This window comes from Ursus arctos, unplaced genomic scaffold (genome assembly GCF_023065955.2).
Source record: "Ursus arctos isolate Adak ecotype North America unplaced genomic scaffold, UrsArc2.0 scaffold_16, whole genome shotgun sequence".
NCBI lineage: Eukaryota > Metazoa > Chordata > Mammalia > Carnivora > Ursidae > Ursus > Ursus arctos.
The window spans coordinates 39,917,694-39,936,310 of record NW_026622830.1 but is presented as its reverse complement, the minus strand read 5'-3'; the positions used below and the strand labels follow the sequence as shown (position 1 = coordinate 39,936,310).

Below are 18,617 nucleotides of genomic sequence, written 5' to 3'. Positions count from 1 at the left end.
TAAGTAAAGATTCACAGCAGGTGCCGTTCTGTCGTTGCAGAGTAATATTAAAACACTGGCTGTTCATCCTTTGAAAGCAAATGGGGAAGGTCGTGTTTACATGCTAAAGGGTTCTCTTTGCCTTCGGGTAGCAGCCTGAAGGTAGCCACGTGTACCAGAGTGTGGTGCTCCCCTCGGGGTCGGACGTGCAGAGTGTTCTGGGGTGAAGCACGCATCTGAAGAGCTTGCTGTCCACCGGGCTCGCTGTCTGTTGCACGTATGTAGTCATGTCCGCAAACCGGGCCATGGCACACATCACCACCTGGACCCACCTCACTCACTCCCTGTGTAAGCCAGTCCTCTCCGTGCCTCGCATACCCCACTGGCCCACGTGGGGGCTGGGTGGAAGGATGGCCAAGCACAGTGAGGTAAACCTCAGAAAGTTCATAAAGTACGGACAGCGCTTGCCCTCCTTGGAGCCATCTGTGTTCGGATCACGGCCACCGCCCCAGCCCCTTCCTGCCATGGTGTCGGTGAAGGATCAGACCAAATGCAGCCATTCCTGTGATTCCACTGGCCACATGCTAAGTGTCTTGATCCTAGCTGAGCAAGAACATGGCACAGAGAATGTAGACCAGACTGGCTGTGTTCTGCTCGTTCCTGGTAGTTAGGGAATCGGCCTGCGCATCGTTGGTGCCCCACGTGGCACCAGTCACACCCATGAGCGTCTTCCACAGCCTAACACAGGACTGGGCCCCCCCACGCACAGGGTGAGCAGCACGGCCAAGGGCCTGCCCTCAGGGAGCTCTCACTCCACTCAGCAACCGACCAGAGCTTGCACGACCACGTGATGGCAAAGCCTGATAAATGTCACGGAGCAAGAGGAGACGGTGCTGGGAGAGAACGCACTAGACCAGTGATCTCATCTCGGAGGCTCTGCAATTTCCCCGAGCTAACACCTGAGCAATGAGCAGAAATGAGTGCCAAGGAGGCAGAGAGGTTGCTCCAAATGGAGGAAAGTGTGTGCAGGAGGGAAAACGCTCATCGTCGCTGTCACATAAGGGAACATCCGGGACAGTGACAGATTGGAAAGAAAGACAGAGGCCAGAGGAAAGGGCACCTGAGAGGTTGCTGGCTGAAATTTTGTAAATGAGATCACATTTCCCATCAGCTACCACTGTTTTGGAAGGATATTCCTGGGGAGGAAGAGCACGTGGCGACTACGGCTCACCCTTTAAAGTCACACGTAGTAAAGAGAAGCAAACTTCCAGATTAAATGTGGACAAGGGACAAGGGACAAGATCCGGGTGAGAGTACTGTCCTTTGCCATCTAAAAGCTGGCAGTTCCGCTCGTAGAACATGGACTGTTGGTGTATTTCAGGTTCTGAGATTTCAGGGGCTCTTGCCTTACAGAAGCATGATCTCCCCCAAGCCTCAGACGTGTTGCTGGGGGTGTGTCCAAACTCCCATACCACAGGAGCCAGCAAACCCAAGTAAAGTTCATGTCGTCTTTGGGCTGCTACCTAATCCTTGCTTTGTAAACAGAAGAATAGGCAGCCCCATGCAGACAGAGCTGTCAAGAAACTATGAGCTAGTTGTGGAGTTTGGTTTATGATTTAGACCAGCAATGGCACAGGGACACCGTGTCCTCCTTAAGGCTGGGGTGGGACGACCTGCAACCCCACGTGGACCTCAAGTCCTTGATCTACCTTCCGAGCCTGAGCGTAATCATCCCAGCCAACCCCTGTAAGAGAAAGGATTGTTTTCAGATTAAACAAACAGCTTGTAACCCATTCTTTGGATGTACAGAGAAGCTGGCGTAGAAAGCAAAACATCTCTCAGCTAGCCTGAGACTGCGGTTCAATGACGCAGGTCAGTTTCCCTGGATCACGTGGCTCGGAGGCTGACATCCCTAACCCGGGGTCTCCAAAAACCTTCAGCCTGGTCCACTTTGTATGAATTCGGTGCTATCATTCAAAAGGACTATTGCTCTTCATGCATTCATTCACTGGGCCATTTAGCGAACAAATCTACTAAGTCAGAAACCAGGGCCCTCTGGCTGCTCATGACACCCCTATTCGGCATTGGGTAACGTCAGCTTCCTGCCGCCTCTTCTGAGTGCCATGCCAACCTCTTTGCATGTGTGGCTGTGACCCCGGCGAGCTGGGTGGGGCTCCTGAGAGTCTCAGATACTCTTGGAGATGGCAGGAGCCCTGCTAGTTTCCCCCAAATCCATGAGCATTCTGCTACCTATGTCCAAGCCTCTTGTGTCCTTAAGCCAAGCCAAGCATTCAAAGCATAGAAGGAAAGCCTCCATGTGTTCTGGAAAGCCTGCCAGTAAGGCAGCATCTTGTGAGTGAGGAATGGGTTACAATGCACACAGGCCCCAGGGAACACAACTTTAGCAGACCTTTGATACCTCCAGGGAGGGCTGTGTTGCTAGAGGGGCCCCAGCAGAGGAGCCAGTTATTTCTTGCATTTTCTTCCCGTGCCTGTGACGGGGCCGAAATTGCATCGGTTGAGCTGTACGACCTCGGGGACATTCCCCAAGCTCCCCGCAAAACCACAGGTTGTGAGCTGGACAGCAGTGCACCTGGCTGGAGAGAAAAGGCTGTCAGAGCTGGAAGGAGCTGGACTGAGCCTTGGAAACAATCTGGATCCAGGATCCATTCCGATACTAGACAGACAGTACACAGGTGGCTGGAGGGGACATCCTCCACCAAAGGGACTTGAGGTCATGTGGCCAAATGCATTCCCAGGTGCCGCCAGGCAAGCCCATCACACCATCGGGCCACTCTCTGCTCACAGTCACCACTTGCAATCTCTGACTTCAGTCCATCTCTTAATTTACCAAAGGTAAATTAAGCTGGAGCGAGGTTGTGGCTTACCCAAGCCCCTGAGCTGAGCCTCCGTGTCCTGGGTTAACTCCAGGCCCACTGCCACTGCCCGGATTAGAGGAAAACGCTGAGTGTGTCAATCACGGATGAGTCAGAAGGTAGAGAGCACACCTGTTATTTTCATAAAGAGAATCTAAGATAATCATAGTTAACATAAAAGGTGAACAGCAGAGACCTCAAAGGTACCACAGAGATAGCAACGACCGGGAGCAGCGGCCGCCCTCAGGGCTGGGGGAACATGAGAAGGAGGTTGGAATTACTGAAACTTGGCAGCGTGGAGGAAAGGCCCCCACAGAGTTGAAACTGAGAGCACAGTGCGAAGGGGGCCCCGGCGCTGGGGCTGGTGTCTGAGCTGGGGGAAGGGTGTGGTGGGGCTGGGACCCAGGCCTCTGAGGGGGAGGAGGGGCTGGCGTCTCTGCGGGTTGGCGCATGTGGGAAAACGGCAAACTGGGCTCCGCTGGGGCTCCTGGCTGGAAGGAGTGTGGCCGAAGCAAAGCTGACAGGAACAAGAGGTCCTCTGATCAGGAAGGGGAAACAGACTGGAAGTGTGGCCGAGGTGATGCTCCCAGGAACAGAATGCAAAAGAAACACATCCTTCTCAGTCCCCCGGCCTTGCGGTCTCCCTCTAGGGCCCTGTCTTGGCAGAGCCTACCTGGCAGCAGCTGGCAGAGCAGAAATAAGGTTTGCGGTGTCTTAGCCCCTGCCTCCCAGAGCAGACAGGTGTGGGTTTGGGGCTGGGAGATATGTGTTCACTAACTGGCCCCCTGAGCTTTTATTCTTGTTGAAGCCTGGACCTAACACTCATGAGCTACCAATCAATTCTCAGAGAACAATCTGGAATCCATGCTCCCTAGGCCCCCACCACAACCCATCACTGGACATCCTTGGGGTGCTGTGTATGCCGCCTGCTGGGCAGGGGACACTCGGAGTGGATCGCATGTCCTCTGCCCTCTAGCAGCTTACCCGCAAAGGGAAAATTTGTTCCAAACATTTATCAGGTGGCCCAAGAGACTGGACACTTGTCTCTCAAAGTAGCCACAGCCGTGTGTGCGATGCTTATCACATGGGAAATGCTACCTCGAGCACCTCCCGCCTCACCCAGACTTCGCCGCAGGCTAGTTTTCGTGAAATGGAAAGAATTGTTTAAAAACTGGAGACAAGGAACCAAAGCATCCTAGGATACTCATTCCTTCACCGAAATGATACTTGATTTTTCTCTGTTCTCCCCTTACATAACCAAGAAAGTCACTTTGGAAGGATCTGCTCTAATCCCATAGCCATGTAAGGCAGAACTAGGGTCTCGAACGGCCCTGCAGACATCCACAAGGACGTTTCTTGGGCATCTAACAGGGCAGTAAGCTCTGTGGGCCAGGGTTTGGGGACCTGGAGTTTATATGCTGTGGATTAAACGCAGTAGTTCCTCGTGCTCTTCTTGCCGCCGCCATGGGGCCCTTACTGGTTGGTGTGGGGTCACCTCTATTCTCCCCACTCAGGGTGGGCAGCTTCATCCCTTCTGCCCGAGCGAGCAGCCTCACCTTTCTGCTGCTCACCTGAGAAGTTACTTCTCTGTGTTTATCCCCACGAGAGGCAAGATCAGCCGTGATATTCCCAGCACTGGGCCACGACATTGACCTTCCAAAACCTAAAATGGCTGTTTCCCTGGCTGCTGTGAACTTCAGAACTTGGGAATAGATATTTCCTGAAAACATGTAACATCCTGCGGGCAAAGACGTTGGTGCTGCTGCCTCCTCTTGTTTTTCCCAGGCTCTGGTTGGCCTTTCTGCAAAACTGCTTTCTCACGCGGAGGCCAGTTCTGCTAAGCCATGGAATCCAAGGTTTGGCTACCAGGGGGCAGGTCAAAGGGGAGTGGGCACGTTGGGTGTGAAGGAGTTGTGCAGGAAAGGAGTTCTAGAAGAGAACTGGACGAAGAGTCCAGGATCACAAGAAGTCACACTGCTGACACAGAATAAGCCTCCTGGCTGTGGGGCTCCAACTTCTCTAATTATCCGAAGGAAGTCTTCAGGAAGTGAAGTGGACATTTAATAGTTGCTTGCTTCTGCATCTTACCCCTCCGGTCAGCCCACAATGGCGGGGCTGGTGTCTGTCTTCCTCTTAAGATGGATGCTCTCTAGGTAACTCAGAAAACTTCATTTATTTTCATTAAATTTCCTGGTATTGGTGACAGAAGATCGGGTCATGGGTGTGGAGGATGACAAGTGGTTGAGAGGACATCTGATCACAAGGAAAGCTCCATCCTGTAAAGGTGCAGAAGTGTGAGTTGTAACAGTCCCTGCCATCTGAGAAATATGCTGTCACGGGGCTTATCAGTGGTGACAAGCCAAAGCAAGACCTACGAATTCAAGGGAATTCAATTAAAAGTGAGATTTTTCAGAAGGGGAAGTCTGAATAGATAAGATAAATTTTAAGCAATCTCTATAATTAACCATCATCCACTTGGTAAAGAGGGAATGGCAAAATATAGGTAATTCAGAAAATGTGTTCAAGCACTTAGGTTGAACTTCCTTCTCTACTGTCTTATAACAAACATCTCTGGCTCAGAAAGTACTAATTCGAGTTGTACTTCTCGTCCTGTCCGAGGGCCGGCAGAAAGGTCTCAGAAGGACTGAGGGAGCACACACAGAATGGCCCGATGCGCCATCTTGGCACCCCAGTGTCAACGGGTTGTGAAGAGCCATGCATCTTTTGAAGCTTGGGGGAATTGCTGTTTCCTGGAACCCCTGCTATCCTGAGAGACCGTCGAAGGCAGAGACAGACTTACCTTGAAGACAGTTAAGCATAAGCCTCTTACATGCACAGACTTCTTCCAAGGCCCCCGGGTTCTCCCCTGAAGACCTGGTGGGGAAGCAGCAACCCGGTCATCTCTGGGAGGGAACGGGGCTGAGAGAGCTGTGCCCCTGCTTGGGGGGTCACCCCCCCATACCTGGTGGTCCTGTTACTGCAGAGGGGGTGAAGGATGGGTCTCGCTGAGCTGGACCAGCACCCCCAAGGGCTAGCGCTGGGGAGGTCAGGGAGCTCCATCACCCAGGATATGCCCTGAGGCAAGACGCTCTGCCCCACAGTGTGGCATTTCCAGTAACAAGTTGTGATGCCCAGGAAAGCCTATTTTCTGTTCTCTCTAAATGTGCCGTTACATCATTGTCTGATGCAGAAGTGATCAAAGAAAATGTAGCAAAAAGCAGCAGGAAACAACTGTTATAGAATTGGTTCAAGCAACAAATTAATAATGACTCTTAATATAATTACTGGGAAACTCCATTTACAGGACAATCCTGAGAAGTCAAAACCACAGGGAAAGGAAATATCAGTGCTTGCGAGGAGCCGAGGGGTGGGGAGTTCCCCACAAAGGGGCAGCACGTGGGAGTATTTTGGGGTGAGGGGCTGTTCTAGATCTTCAGTGTGGGGGTGGTTACACAAGTGTAGGCATTTGTCAAGATTCATAGGCTGGTACGTTGCAAAAGACTTCACTGTCTATACATTTTTTTCCGGTATTGATTCGGTAAAGTGGGTTACTGTCCATGTCATTGCTTCGTCCTTTGTAGGAGAGTCAACAAACATAGTCCTGTGGGAGAAAAATTAAAAAATAAACAAAGCTTCAGCCTCCAAAATCCAGTTGGTGAGCTTGGGCCCCAGGGCCCGACTGGGAGGGGCACACGGGTTTGTTTGCAAATCTGTCTCCTCCCTGTCGCCTGTCAGCCTGCAGATGGCAGGGAGTGTTTGGTGGCTCTCAGCAGGTGCTCAGTAACAGTTGTGAAATAGATGGTAGGGATGGGGGTCACCCATCACACCAGCTCCAGAGCCCTCTTCCCTCTCCCCGCCGCACACTCCCTTCTCCCTTCTTCCCTCTCCTCTTTCCCCTCCTCCTGGCTCCCTCCCCAGCCCTACCCTTACCAGAGCCTAAGCGGCCCAGATGAAGTCAGCATGGTTCCGACAGGAAAATGGACTCAGAGGGGTTCCTAGCCCTCTAAGTCTCTAGGAAGGCTCCTGAGGCGGGACATCGGAATTCGCCAGGAAAGTGACTGCAGGGCTCTCCAGGCTCTCTGAGCATCATATGCGCAGGACTGGAAGATGAGAATGTTGTCACCGTGTTGGGGGCCAGCAGGGACCCAGGTGGTGAGACTGTGTGGTGTGTGGGGTAACCACTGAGCCCACTAGGGCAGAGTTACAAAAGCACCCAGGGAGGGGTTAGACTTCAGGACTCAGTGACAAATACAAGAAGGATAACCACTGTCTGGTAGCCTTCAGCTTCCATGTCTGATGCCCTCCTCAGCGATGAGTTCTGGAAGGAAAAGGCCACATTCTTCTGTTTGCTGCTGGTTCCCCTACTTCGGTGCCTGGCATGGACCATGGCTCTTCCACTGAATTGGTGTGCATGTTTGGGGTTGAGGGCTGTGGGTAGTAATGGCTAACGTTCTAAGAATACTCCCCAGGCTACTGCTTGGAAACAGACTGGAGGGGCCAAAGTGGAAGAAGTGAGACACGTTAGTGGGGCCTTGCTTGGGGAAGCCTCTGTGGAGAGAAAGGACAGGATCAACAGATTGGATGGATGGACGTCCAATGTCCTTGAAAAAAAAAGGTGCAGAAAAAGATCATTGCCTTCTAAGACTGTGTTCTGTCCGAAATCCCTGCACCTTTCAGTATTTGGGAGGAGAGGAAAAGTCAAGGTTCGGGTCGGTTGATGTTCCTTGCGTCAGCATGAACAGATTGGAAGGGCTACCCCAAACCCCAGAGGTGGAGTGTTACTTCTAAATGTGTTGCTATTTCTTGTTCTAGGAAAAAGCAGAGCAAATAGCAAAGGGAAGGTTTATAACAGAGGCTCATGGACATTCCAGGTGCAACTGATACTCGTGTGTGTCTGTGGGACATGGAAGGAGGGAGACCATTGGGTTTCCAGGAAGTCTAGAAATGGCGAATTGCAGCTGGACGGCCCAACCTGGAGGACTGTCATGGCACACTGGAACATGAGATCAGATTTTGGAGGGGGAGGGTTTGCCAGAGGCCTGGGGAAGGGTTCTCAGCCAGAGGTTTGCATGGGATCTCAGGCAGAACTGGCTTAGGTTTACAAACAACGAGAAACAGAGGTGTGTGCTGGAGTGCCTTAGCCCAGGGTCTTCCTCCGGCCCCAGTTCAGCTCGGACACTAGGTCACCTCAGGTGTATGGGCCACCATCAAATGCCAAAGTGAACCCACTAGTCCTTCCTCCTCTTTTCCTCCAGTGCTCAGCAGGCTTATGTTTGGCCCAAGCCTCGGAGCCTGCTTCCTTGCCCTTCTTTTCTGTCTTCTAAGCTTGCTCTGTGCTGCCCCATCCAGGGACAGAATCATGACCCAGCTCCATGGATTCTACAGGTACAGGACCCGGTGAAGCATCCTGGTGACTGGGGTGGGTTCAGTGAGCTAAGATCATCTCTCAGAGAGGACACTTACACCATCATGGGCTGGCTCAGCAGGTCTGGGGTCCCTAGGGCCAAGTTAATGGAAGGAAGGCCACAAGTAGCGTCATCCATGGCCATGGGCAGAAGTTATCATCCACAGACAGAATTTCCTCTCTCTCTCTCTCTCCAAAATCTCAGTCCTGGTTTTAAAGCCTTCCAGCGGGTTTGGTCAGGCCCCACCCAAATTACCTAAGACACCTCCCTTACTTAAAGTCAACTGGTTAGGCTTTTTAATCACAGCAGCAAAATGCTTTCACAGCAATACCCAGGGTAGCATTTGATTTCTAACCTGGGGACTCTAACCTCACCATCACACACCCATCACAGAAGCCTGGTTCGCCATGTAGAGTTTCCAGGCCCGTCACGCTTCAATCTGCTCCAAACTGGAAAAGGGCTTAGAGGCATGACTTCTCTGCCAGCCATTGAATGACATTCTTCTGAGGTGCCTGGGGCTGGGCTCTGATGCTGCGAGGGGAAGCTGGTGGTGTCCAGGGACTGCTCTACAAGCATGGGGGAGAACAGTCACACTCTCCTTCCAGGGGCTAAACAACAAGCTAGGTTTGGTTCCCCGTGGGATGATGAGAATTCTTGGTTTGCTGCGATAACTCTACTGAGATGCCCTACACTGGCTATTCTTCCAAGATCCAGTCTAAACTATGAAATTCTGCAACGTGATTAGTGGGAACTTTTGACCCCAGAAATGCAGCCCACAGTGAGATATGTCACCCAGCACATTCCCCTGAGCGTGCTTCCTAACCTGGCATTTTAGATACTGCACAGACCAGATGGTCAGCCCAGGAGCTCACCCTGAGGACACGCCTGAGAAGGTGGGTGGACACAGGAGAATCGCCAGGCCTGAACCTGGCAGTGATGCTCGTATGAAAGGACGCAGTCGGTGTTCACATCACAAACAAGGCAGGTCACAACCTGGTAAAATAGTTTGCAACATACACGACAAAGAATTAGTAACACATGAAAAGCACTCTTTCAAATTAATAAAAATAGACTCACAATCTGGCTTTTTAAATGTGTTTTTAAAACTCTGATTTTTACAATGGCAGAGAACGTGAACATACGATTGAGACCAACGAGAGAAATTTAAGTGGCCACCGAACATACCAACAGATGTTCAACTTTATTAGAAGTTAAAAATTCGAATGAAGTCATCACTGGGCTATCATTTGAGACACCTCAGACTGATATAAGTTTAAAGAGATTCTGGTACCATAATGAGTGGAGAAGCTGATGCCCTGACTCTCCGCTAGAGGGAGGCTGCTGATGAATCTCTCCCTGGGTCAGTATTTGTCAAAAGCCTTTATGATTTTCATGTGCTCTGACTTATCTGTTGATTGTTTGCAAAGAGGGCCAGAACGGCCCCTCCCATCCCACACGCCCTGTAGCAAGGAGAACTCCCATTCTTCCGTCAGTTATCGGGGCTCCCTTGGAGACTTGCTTTGACCAACAGAATGCTGCAGAAGTGAAGCATACGCGTGCAGAGACTAGGCCTCAAGAGGTCTGGCAATTTCCATTTTTGCCATCTTGGCACTCTGAGCCACCAGGTAAGGATGGCTGGCTACACAACTGGAGAGACCACTTGGAGAGAGAAGCTCTGGCTGACCCCATGACTGCAGCCAGATGAGTGGTCCCAGCCAACACTTCAGGGAGCGGAACTGCCCAGCCGAGCCCAGCCCACCCACACAATGCTGAGAAATGATACACTGTTGCCATTATAAGGTATCATTACATTTTAGGTGGTTTGTTACACAACGATAGACACCTCACATGTATGTTTAGAATTCTATGAAAATAACCAGACAAATGCACAGAAATACAGGAACACTTATGGTAATACCATAACAAGAGAAACACTGCTATGATTTTGATGAAATGGAAATAATGCCTATAAAGGAATAGCTGAATAAATAAGGGTGCCTCTATTACGGTAAAATGCAATGCAGCTATTAAATAGGAGAGTGCAGTCTCTACTTACTGACATTGAAATATAAATACCGTACATTAAGTGGAAAAAGCAGGTTGCGAGAGAGTGGGAATAGCTTAGTGACGGAATGTGCAGGATCTAGACAGCAGACTGAGTGTGAATAGTGCTCTCCACCCTCAGCGTGCTGTGTGACCTTGGGGAAGGCACCTTGCCTTTCTGAGCTGTTTGCTCATCTGGAAAATGAAGATTTATCATAGCACCTGTTTAAGATTCATGAGAATTAAATGAGGTAATTCAGTAAATAGCTTATTAATAGTATATTATACATAGTATAGTGCATTAGTAGCTTATTAATGTATAAATTTAACTCATAGTAGAAGCTCAATTAGGAGTAGTTTCTGATTTTGATCCCATTATTAAAACACATGATTATTAATAGCATAATATTAATATCAGTTTATTATTATATCATCCTATATAATTAACATATTAATAAATAGCAAGAGGAAATACTATTTTTATAAAATATATACATAAATACATAATCTATTTTATAATTAAGCATATATTATATATACGATGGTAGATTTAACAGATATTTCATTTTTTTCTCTAGTCTTTTTTCCATTTTCAGAATTGTTATGGTGGGCTACGTATTTTATATCTTATAGCCATTTCTAAATTTTAAAAAGCAGATTAAGAAAGCATTCTGTTTTCAAGTGATACTTTACTTGAGGCATGTCAAGAAGAGTTCCCCTGCATGTGAGTGTGCATGTGTTCCTTGCATCTGATTCCAAAAATGGGGGCCCCCACAATCGATAATAAGCCCCAGCATTGTTGGTTTAAACCTATTACTTACCGAAGCATTGAATGAATGTGCTCTTGCTAGTAGAATCCGTATTAGAACATCTCGAGTCCCCTAAATCCGGTGATAAATTGCTTACGGAAATGTGCCATACCATTTTTAAAAAAATCTTTGAGTTATTCATGGTGCATAAAATATAAAAAAAAAAGTAGACAAAACCAGTTTTTCCCTTAATAAAAAACCTCTGCCTTATTATATATTAAGAAACTTGTAGTATTGGTACTCAAAGATCCCTACAGTCTGGGATCTTTCTGGACAAACTTCAGGATTTGTTTTCAGCACTACAACAGGGATTGTTAGAAGCCTCAGCTAATGTTTCCCCAACTAATACACGAGACATGCTGTTCTGGAGATGGGGAAGAGGCAACGAGGGCCCCAAGTGCACAGGGGACTCACACCACGGATCATTTAAGAGAGGAGCACTGTGTCTAGAAGCCCGCCATGGTTGTTTGTGGTTCAAATACACACCATGTCTCCTTCTGTGGAAATTTCAAGGCATTTTATAATATTGAGATTTCCTATCATTGATGCAGTAAAGAGGTATTTTTGCCCAAAATGTCCTAAAATCCTGGATCACCTGGCTGGTTCAGTCAGTGGAACGTGCAACTCTTGATCTCTGGGTTGCGAGTTTAAGCCCCACGTTGGATGTGGAGATTACTTAAAAGTAAAATCTTTAAAAACATTTCCTCGAATTGTTTAATCATGGAGTTATGGAATCTTTTCATTTGTTGCTGTTGGTTTGGGATGGAAGAGGAGGCAATTGTTGGTAAAAGGGAGACGAATTTTTATCTCACAGGACACACACTAGTGACTTAGAGGTGGGTGGACTAAAGGGTGAACAGAAGGGAGAGAGGCAAGGAGGAATGGAGAAAGGAAGGAAGGTAGGAAATGACAGGAAAAAAAGGAGTAAGGTGGCAAATCTTGACCAGAAGTGACATGAGGTTATTTATAATCTTTACTGAGACCTCCCAGGGAGACTATTCCTGTGTTTTGCTGCAGAAATATTGCTGTTAGTGATGATGGGTTTCCCCTCAGCCCCTGATGGGACATCACATAATCTAGGGTCAATCATGGTACCTTTTCCAAATCTGGAACATTCGAAATTCAGCTGTTTGGAAGGCATTTTGAGAAGCAACTGTGGTTCTGTTTCGCATCCGTATTTGTACAGCTGTTCATACCAGGTATACTCACTTCCTGGCCTATGACACGGGGAGAGAGCCTCCCGGGTTCGTTACACTGGTTAAGTATGATAATCTATGCAGAAACCCAACACACTCTGGACACAGGATGCGCTCAAAATGTCCGCTGCCCTCTTCCCACTTTCTGCTGGCCTGACCCAGCAGGCCCATCCGGTCAGCAATGATGCTTAGCGGTCCCTGAGGTTTAGCCGTCCCACATCAGGAGAGCACTGAGCAGAAGCCAAGATTGTCTCCAATTGCTCCTCCCCGTGCAGAAACCCTAACATAATTACCGCATACGTCAATTCTGCTACAAGAAGCTATGCTTTGGCTTGTTTTGTTTTCCTTCATACAGCTTTAATGATCTCCTCCGTGTAAAACATACCATTTTAAATTAAAAAATTAAAAATTCAGAGGCAGATCTCCACACAAGACAGCAGCACCCTCCGTTGGGGGCCATAGCTTTGGAGCACGCACCATCATGCCAGGGACCGTGCGTACAGTAGAAAAAATAGTAATGACAGCTCCCTAATCGCATGCTTTGTGCAAGTCCTGCATTCTTTGTAGGTTAGGAACGGGAGGAGGAACAGGAATTTGGGAGGAGTAGCGGAAGGCATGGGATGTAATAACAAAATACTCAAAATGATTTTTTTTTCTCATACTACAACTCAAGACTTTTAGAGAGAAGACCTTAGTAAGAGTTTGAAAGGTTACTAACAAACCACTTTGAGTTCTTTGTTGAATTTCTTTGGAAGTACGGAACCAGGCTCAGATGCTAAGAAGTCCTCCAAGTCAAGCAAGAAGATACCAGGGCTGTGGGATTCCTGCTTTAAAAAAGCTCCGCAGCCAAGATGAAGGAAGGACTGGGAGAACGAGGTGAGGCTTGAGGTTTGAGCCTCCGGGAGCTATCTTCTGATCCTCCCTGCAAAGACAACCCTTAGGTCGTGTACTTTCCCACCCTCTGGCCTCAGCTTCTGTTTCTGTTTGGTGCAAAATTATTTATTCAAAAGATCTTTATTGAGCCCCTGCGATGTACCAGGCACTGTTCTGGACACAGAGGAGATCACAGGTAACACAGCAGACAGCTCTGTCCTTGCTCTTGGGAGCAGGGCAGCCGTGAGCACCTGACCACTTGCATCTTGGGATGTTAAGCCAGGCAAGGGCTTCTGCTGACTATGTACGCATTTTGTCTCATTTCTTAGGGTCTTGGGTACCAGATCTATCCCTGTGTCTCTCTTACCAGTTGTAGTGAAGATGGCTAGCTGTGCATGAAAATTTGTTCCCCACATCCTTAGCAACGCAGCTGGAGCTGGAAAGTGGGTACCCAGCCAGGCTCTTTATATCCCAACTCAGTGTGGACTTGAGAGTACTTCTAACCAATGGAATGTAAGTGGAGGTGTCGTGAACCATTTCAAGGTCAATGCTTTTAAGAAGTGGGTATACCTGCTCCATGTTTGCTTTTCTTTCAACGAATGGATACAGAGTAGGACAAGATCCTAGGGGAAGACGTGTGTCCTTGAATCACCAGAGTGAGGAGGGCCACTTGCCCCAGTGAATAAATAAATCTCTACTCTACTTTATTTGCCGCATTTGGGGGTACATTTGTTGCATGTCTTTATCCTATCTTAAGTAATACACATCTCTTAGATCTTATTCGAAAGCATATCTCCATATCTCTCTTCCAGGTTCGTTTTTAACTCTCAGGAATCCTTTGTCTTTCCTCCCTTTTAGTCCTGATTCCTTCTCATTCTTTCTGCATTTCGTTGTTGTTGTATGTTTCTACTCCTCTTGGGACATTTTACATTATGCTGCTTCTTTGGGGGGGGGGTGTCATACATTCTGACAGTTACTTAAACCCCATTCTGATGCACCTGTCTAATGAATGATTACCTTAATATAGAAAGATCTCCTTGGGGAGCCTGGGTGGCTCAGATGGTTATGCATCTGCCTTGGCTCAGGTCATGATCCCAGGGTCCTGGGATCCAGTCCTGCATCGGGCTCCTTACTCAGTAGGGAGGCTGCTTCTCCCTCTGCCTGCTGCTCCCCCTGCTTGTGTTCCCTCTCTGTCAAATAAATAAATAAAACCTTAAAAAAAGAAAAGATCTCCTACAAATCAATAGAATAATGGTAACAGTATATAAATAGATGCTTCACAGAAAAGTAAATACAAGTAGGACTCACACGAAAAAGTACTACTTTTCTAAAAAAAGAGAAATGTGAATACAATTTGATTGAGATATTTTTTTCGACTATTAGCCTGGAAAAGATAAAGAGTGTATTAATAATACACTCTATTGACAAGAGTGTGGGGACATAGGCACCCGCATATAGAGCTGTAGGGAGTGTAACTTAGTACATATTCAGAGAGCGATTTGGCAATATCTATCAGAATTGCAAATGCACTTCACACTGTGCCCAGCCAATCAATTTATAGGAACTTATCTTACCAATATAATTACGGGTACAAACGTATGCATGGTCAAACTTAAATATTGCAGTTGCCATAATTGTAAAATATGTTTGTATAACCAAGAGGCTATCGTTGAGGGACTGGTTAAATTATGGTATATCCATGACTAGAAATATTTGGAGCCTTAAGAAATAGTGAGAAAGATCTTTATGCCCAGATAGGGATATATTAAGTGAAAAAAAGTAGAGAATAGTGTCTAGTACACTATTCTTTGGGTAAAAACATACATTTACATAAATGAATACGTAAATATATGTCGTAATATAATATGTATGTTATAGGTGCATATACACGGTCATATACTATATATATGATTGTGCATTTGTATATTTGCCCATATAATATATATATGTAATATATATTACACACTATATACACATCTCCACACACATATATGTATATACACATATGTAGTATAAATATATATACACAACACACACACATACACACACACAAATTCACAGAGGATACCTATGGGAAGCTGCAAAAATTCTGCTCACATTAGTTGCTATATGGAGGAAAATTAGGTAGATGTGGGCAGAGGCAGGATGGAAACTTTTCACAGAATATATATATCTAATTTTGAACAATAAAAATAAGAAATCTACTCAAAAAGGAAAAAACAAAAGTATTTCCTAAACCTCTTATCTTTCTGTTACAACTGCTTACTCACAAGAGTCATTATTTGGGCTGGGACCTTGGTTCTTAAACGTTTTGGGAATTATGGTCACTTTGATGGCACTGCTGAGATCTATGAAGAATGTACACAATATTATATTCAATCCCAGGCTGTCCATGGACCTCTTCACCTCAGTTACAAACTCAAGGTTAATAACTCCTGTTCAGACAAAAAAACCCCAAAAAACAAAAACAAAAAAGCAGGTAAACAATGGAGGGCAAAGGAGAGGATCTTCTGTCTCTATTTCTCTTGTCTTTCCCTCTTAGAAACTGTGTCCCACCATGTTTATCTCAGTGTTCTTTATTGTAGAATACCCACCCTTCTTTATACCTAATTTTCCGGATTTCGTTGTGATTCTCCTTTAAAAAGAAGCCTTAAAAAATTACAGGAGTTCTGTGATTATGTTTTTAAAAAGACTTCCCCTAAATTTCCTACCTCTTCTTGGAAATTGATTTCCCCTTGACACACTTTTGGAAACACACTTTTGCTCACCCCTGGGGCTCACTTTTGAACAACTGTTCTTCTTCCTGTCCTTGAACTCATTTAGTACAAGTCTCGTGTCCCTCTTTCCTTTGCTATTACAACGCTCGATGTCGTCCAAATTTGGAAAAAAGTTTCTTAAAACGAAGCCCCAAGAACCAGTGTTTCAATTCCTCCCACTAAAAATAAATAAAAGAGATTCCTCCTACCTTTGTAAAATTATAGAATAATTAGAGAGACTCTTCAATCTCATCATCCAGTACTCCTAGAATCCCTCCTGTGATCGAAGAAAACACTCAGATGTGCCCCACCCCCAAGAACTGCACTTGCCTGAGGGGAGCCTCCTCCCCCAAGACTGAAACCCTTCCCTTGGCGCAGTCCAATGACTGCATCATGCGAGACGTACAAATGGCTGGCCCCTCGCTTCGGTTCAGGGTAATTTGGAAAATCTGTCTGAGCTCTAGAGCACTCTGTGGGCTGGGCTGAGGCTACTGTTGTGACTTGATGACAGCACGACTCCTCCCTCTGACCATCTCAGCTTCCCTCACTTCCTCCCGGATGTTGTCCCAAGAGCCCTCTGCAACATCCACGCGCACCTGATTGCCCATCTCAGAGTCTCTTGCCTAGGGAACGCAGGACTCTGGAACTCTCAGACATCAAGTCATTCTAGAAAACTGCTTCCATGACAGCTAATAGTGCAATGAACATCAGTTGTTTTTACCAGCACAGCATCCTCACCCCGCTTCTCATATCAGCCACGGGTTATGCCCACAACCCTTCCTCTCTGCCGGTGCTTTGGTGGAGCTGAGCCCACCCCAATCCCCAGCCGTCTGAGGGGTATGTGACTTAGGCCTAGCCAATCAGAGCAGCACATTGCCTTGGCCGCTGTGATTGGTTGGGGCTGGCACATGACCACAGTAGGCCAATAAGAACCCTTCTCAGGATTTATATTTCAACCATTGACAAAAATGTCCTCTTTGTCTTGGAGCGCCAAATTGGCTGGAAGAAAATTTCAGAGGAAGGCAGGATGAAAAGATGAAGATCCTTGACAGCATTTGACCACGTGAATCCAGCTATTTCTCAACCCAGATCAACTATGAAGTTTCACTTGGGGAGTTAAGGCATTCTCTTATTTGCTTAACCTCATTTGAGTGGGTTTAGAATCCAAAAAGAATCCTGTCTGATTCAGAGGGTTTATCTTTTAATTGCCCTCAATTAATAATAATAATAATAATAATAACAATAACGAACATCTCAAGTTAAACTTTTTTCCAAGCTCTATCCTTTCCTGCTTCTTAAACAGAGCTCCAGAACTCAACTTCTCCTGAATGCCTCTGGGACATTCCTTGCCATATTTCTGGCACCTTACACTGATGCCCACAGGGCTACCTTGGGCCCTTGTATCTGTAAGACTTGGCATATAGGGCTACTGAGTTCTCATGTCTAATTACTTTGAATTAAAAATCTCTTCCATTATTGTGCACCTGGGTGGCTCAGTGGTTAAGCAACCGACTCTTGATTTCAGCTCAGGTCATGAGGGTTGTGAGATCAAACCCCACATCGGGCTCTGTACTGGGTGTGGAGCCTGCTTAAGATTCTCTCTCTCCCTATCCCTCTTCCCCTGCACTCCCCCCCTTAAAAAAAAAAATCTCTCCCATTACTGCCAGGGTGTTGTTCTCTGCCATTTCTCTCTGCTGCCACTATCATGGCTTCTAGCAACCCATCTCCTCCTTCTTGATTACCGTTTGGACTTAGAAACCTGATCTCTGAGTTCATTTGAACTGTGTGTAATGTAAGTGAACAGAAGTTTTGAGCAAATGCCTGACAGGCTCTCCTGCGCTTTAAATGTGTAAGGTTTTGATATGTGACATCGGACATTCCGTTGCATTTTATGATTTTTATCCTTGTCATGATATGTGTTTCCAATCAGGAAATGTATGGGCTAGGAGACCTCCATGCAGGCAAGATGTGATGATAGTCACCCATGCAACCTGATAACTTGGTTGGTAGAGGGTGGCTTCCATCTGGAATATTGTTCTATCCTGAAAACAATGTTCTCAAATGAATTCATTCCACATGAAGCAGTGACTTTCTGAGTTGAGAGAACTAGAATGAAGCCTACAGTACGTGGGTCCGTACACGCACACATACAAACCCAACTAGCATTTATGCCAAATTATTTTTCACTTTTTTTTTTTTAAGATTTTATTTATTCGACAGAGATAGACACAGCCAGTGAGAGAGGGAACACAAGCAGGGGGAGTGGGAGAGGAAGAAGCAGGCTCATAGCGGAAGAGCCTGATGTGGGGCTCGATCCCTGAACGCCGGGATCACGCCCTGAGCCGAAGGCAGACACCTAACCGCTGTGCTACCCAGGCGCCCCTATTTTTCACTTCTATGGGTGTATTGTGTGCTATCCTGGTTACTAATCTTCCTGGGAAATCTGTACGTGTCCAGAGATGGAAGTGGAATTTCTAGCATTAAGTTGATGTCTCAGCTTGATTCCAATTGTTTTTGTCTCGTGAACTTGACTTAGAGCCTCTGGAATATGAGGCGCTGACTTCTACCGCCAGCACCAATGACGGAGTCTGGGAGCCTGTAAGGAGAAAGAGGCACATAGACTGGGAAAGGGGAAATTTGCTTCTGTGTCCCCCGTCTCTGGAGAGCAAAGAGCAGATCT

General features: G+C 46.9%; 1 protein-coding gene across 4 annotated transcripts in view; it reads left to right on the top strand.

The window, feature by feature from the left end:
- Positions 1–18,617, top strand: part of KIF16B (kinesin family member 16B) — a 304,938-nt gene that overhangs the window by 285,991 nt on the left and 330 nt on the right. The window contains exon 27 of one of the 4 annotated variants that reach the window (XM_048222079.2): positions 9,388–9,411. The exons of the other annotated variants lie outside the window; for them this stretch is intronic. Coding sequence (XP_048078036.1) covers positions 9,388–9,396 — 9 coding nt within the window. The 3' untranslated portion in view covers positions 9,397–9,411. Of the gene's footprint in view, positions 1–9,387; positions 9,412–18,617 lie in introns of those variants that run through there. 4 annotated transcript variants of the gene reach the window in all.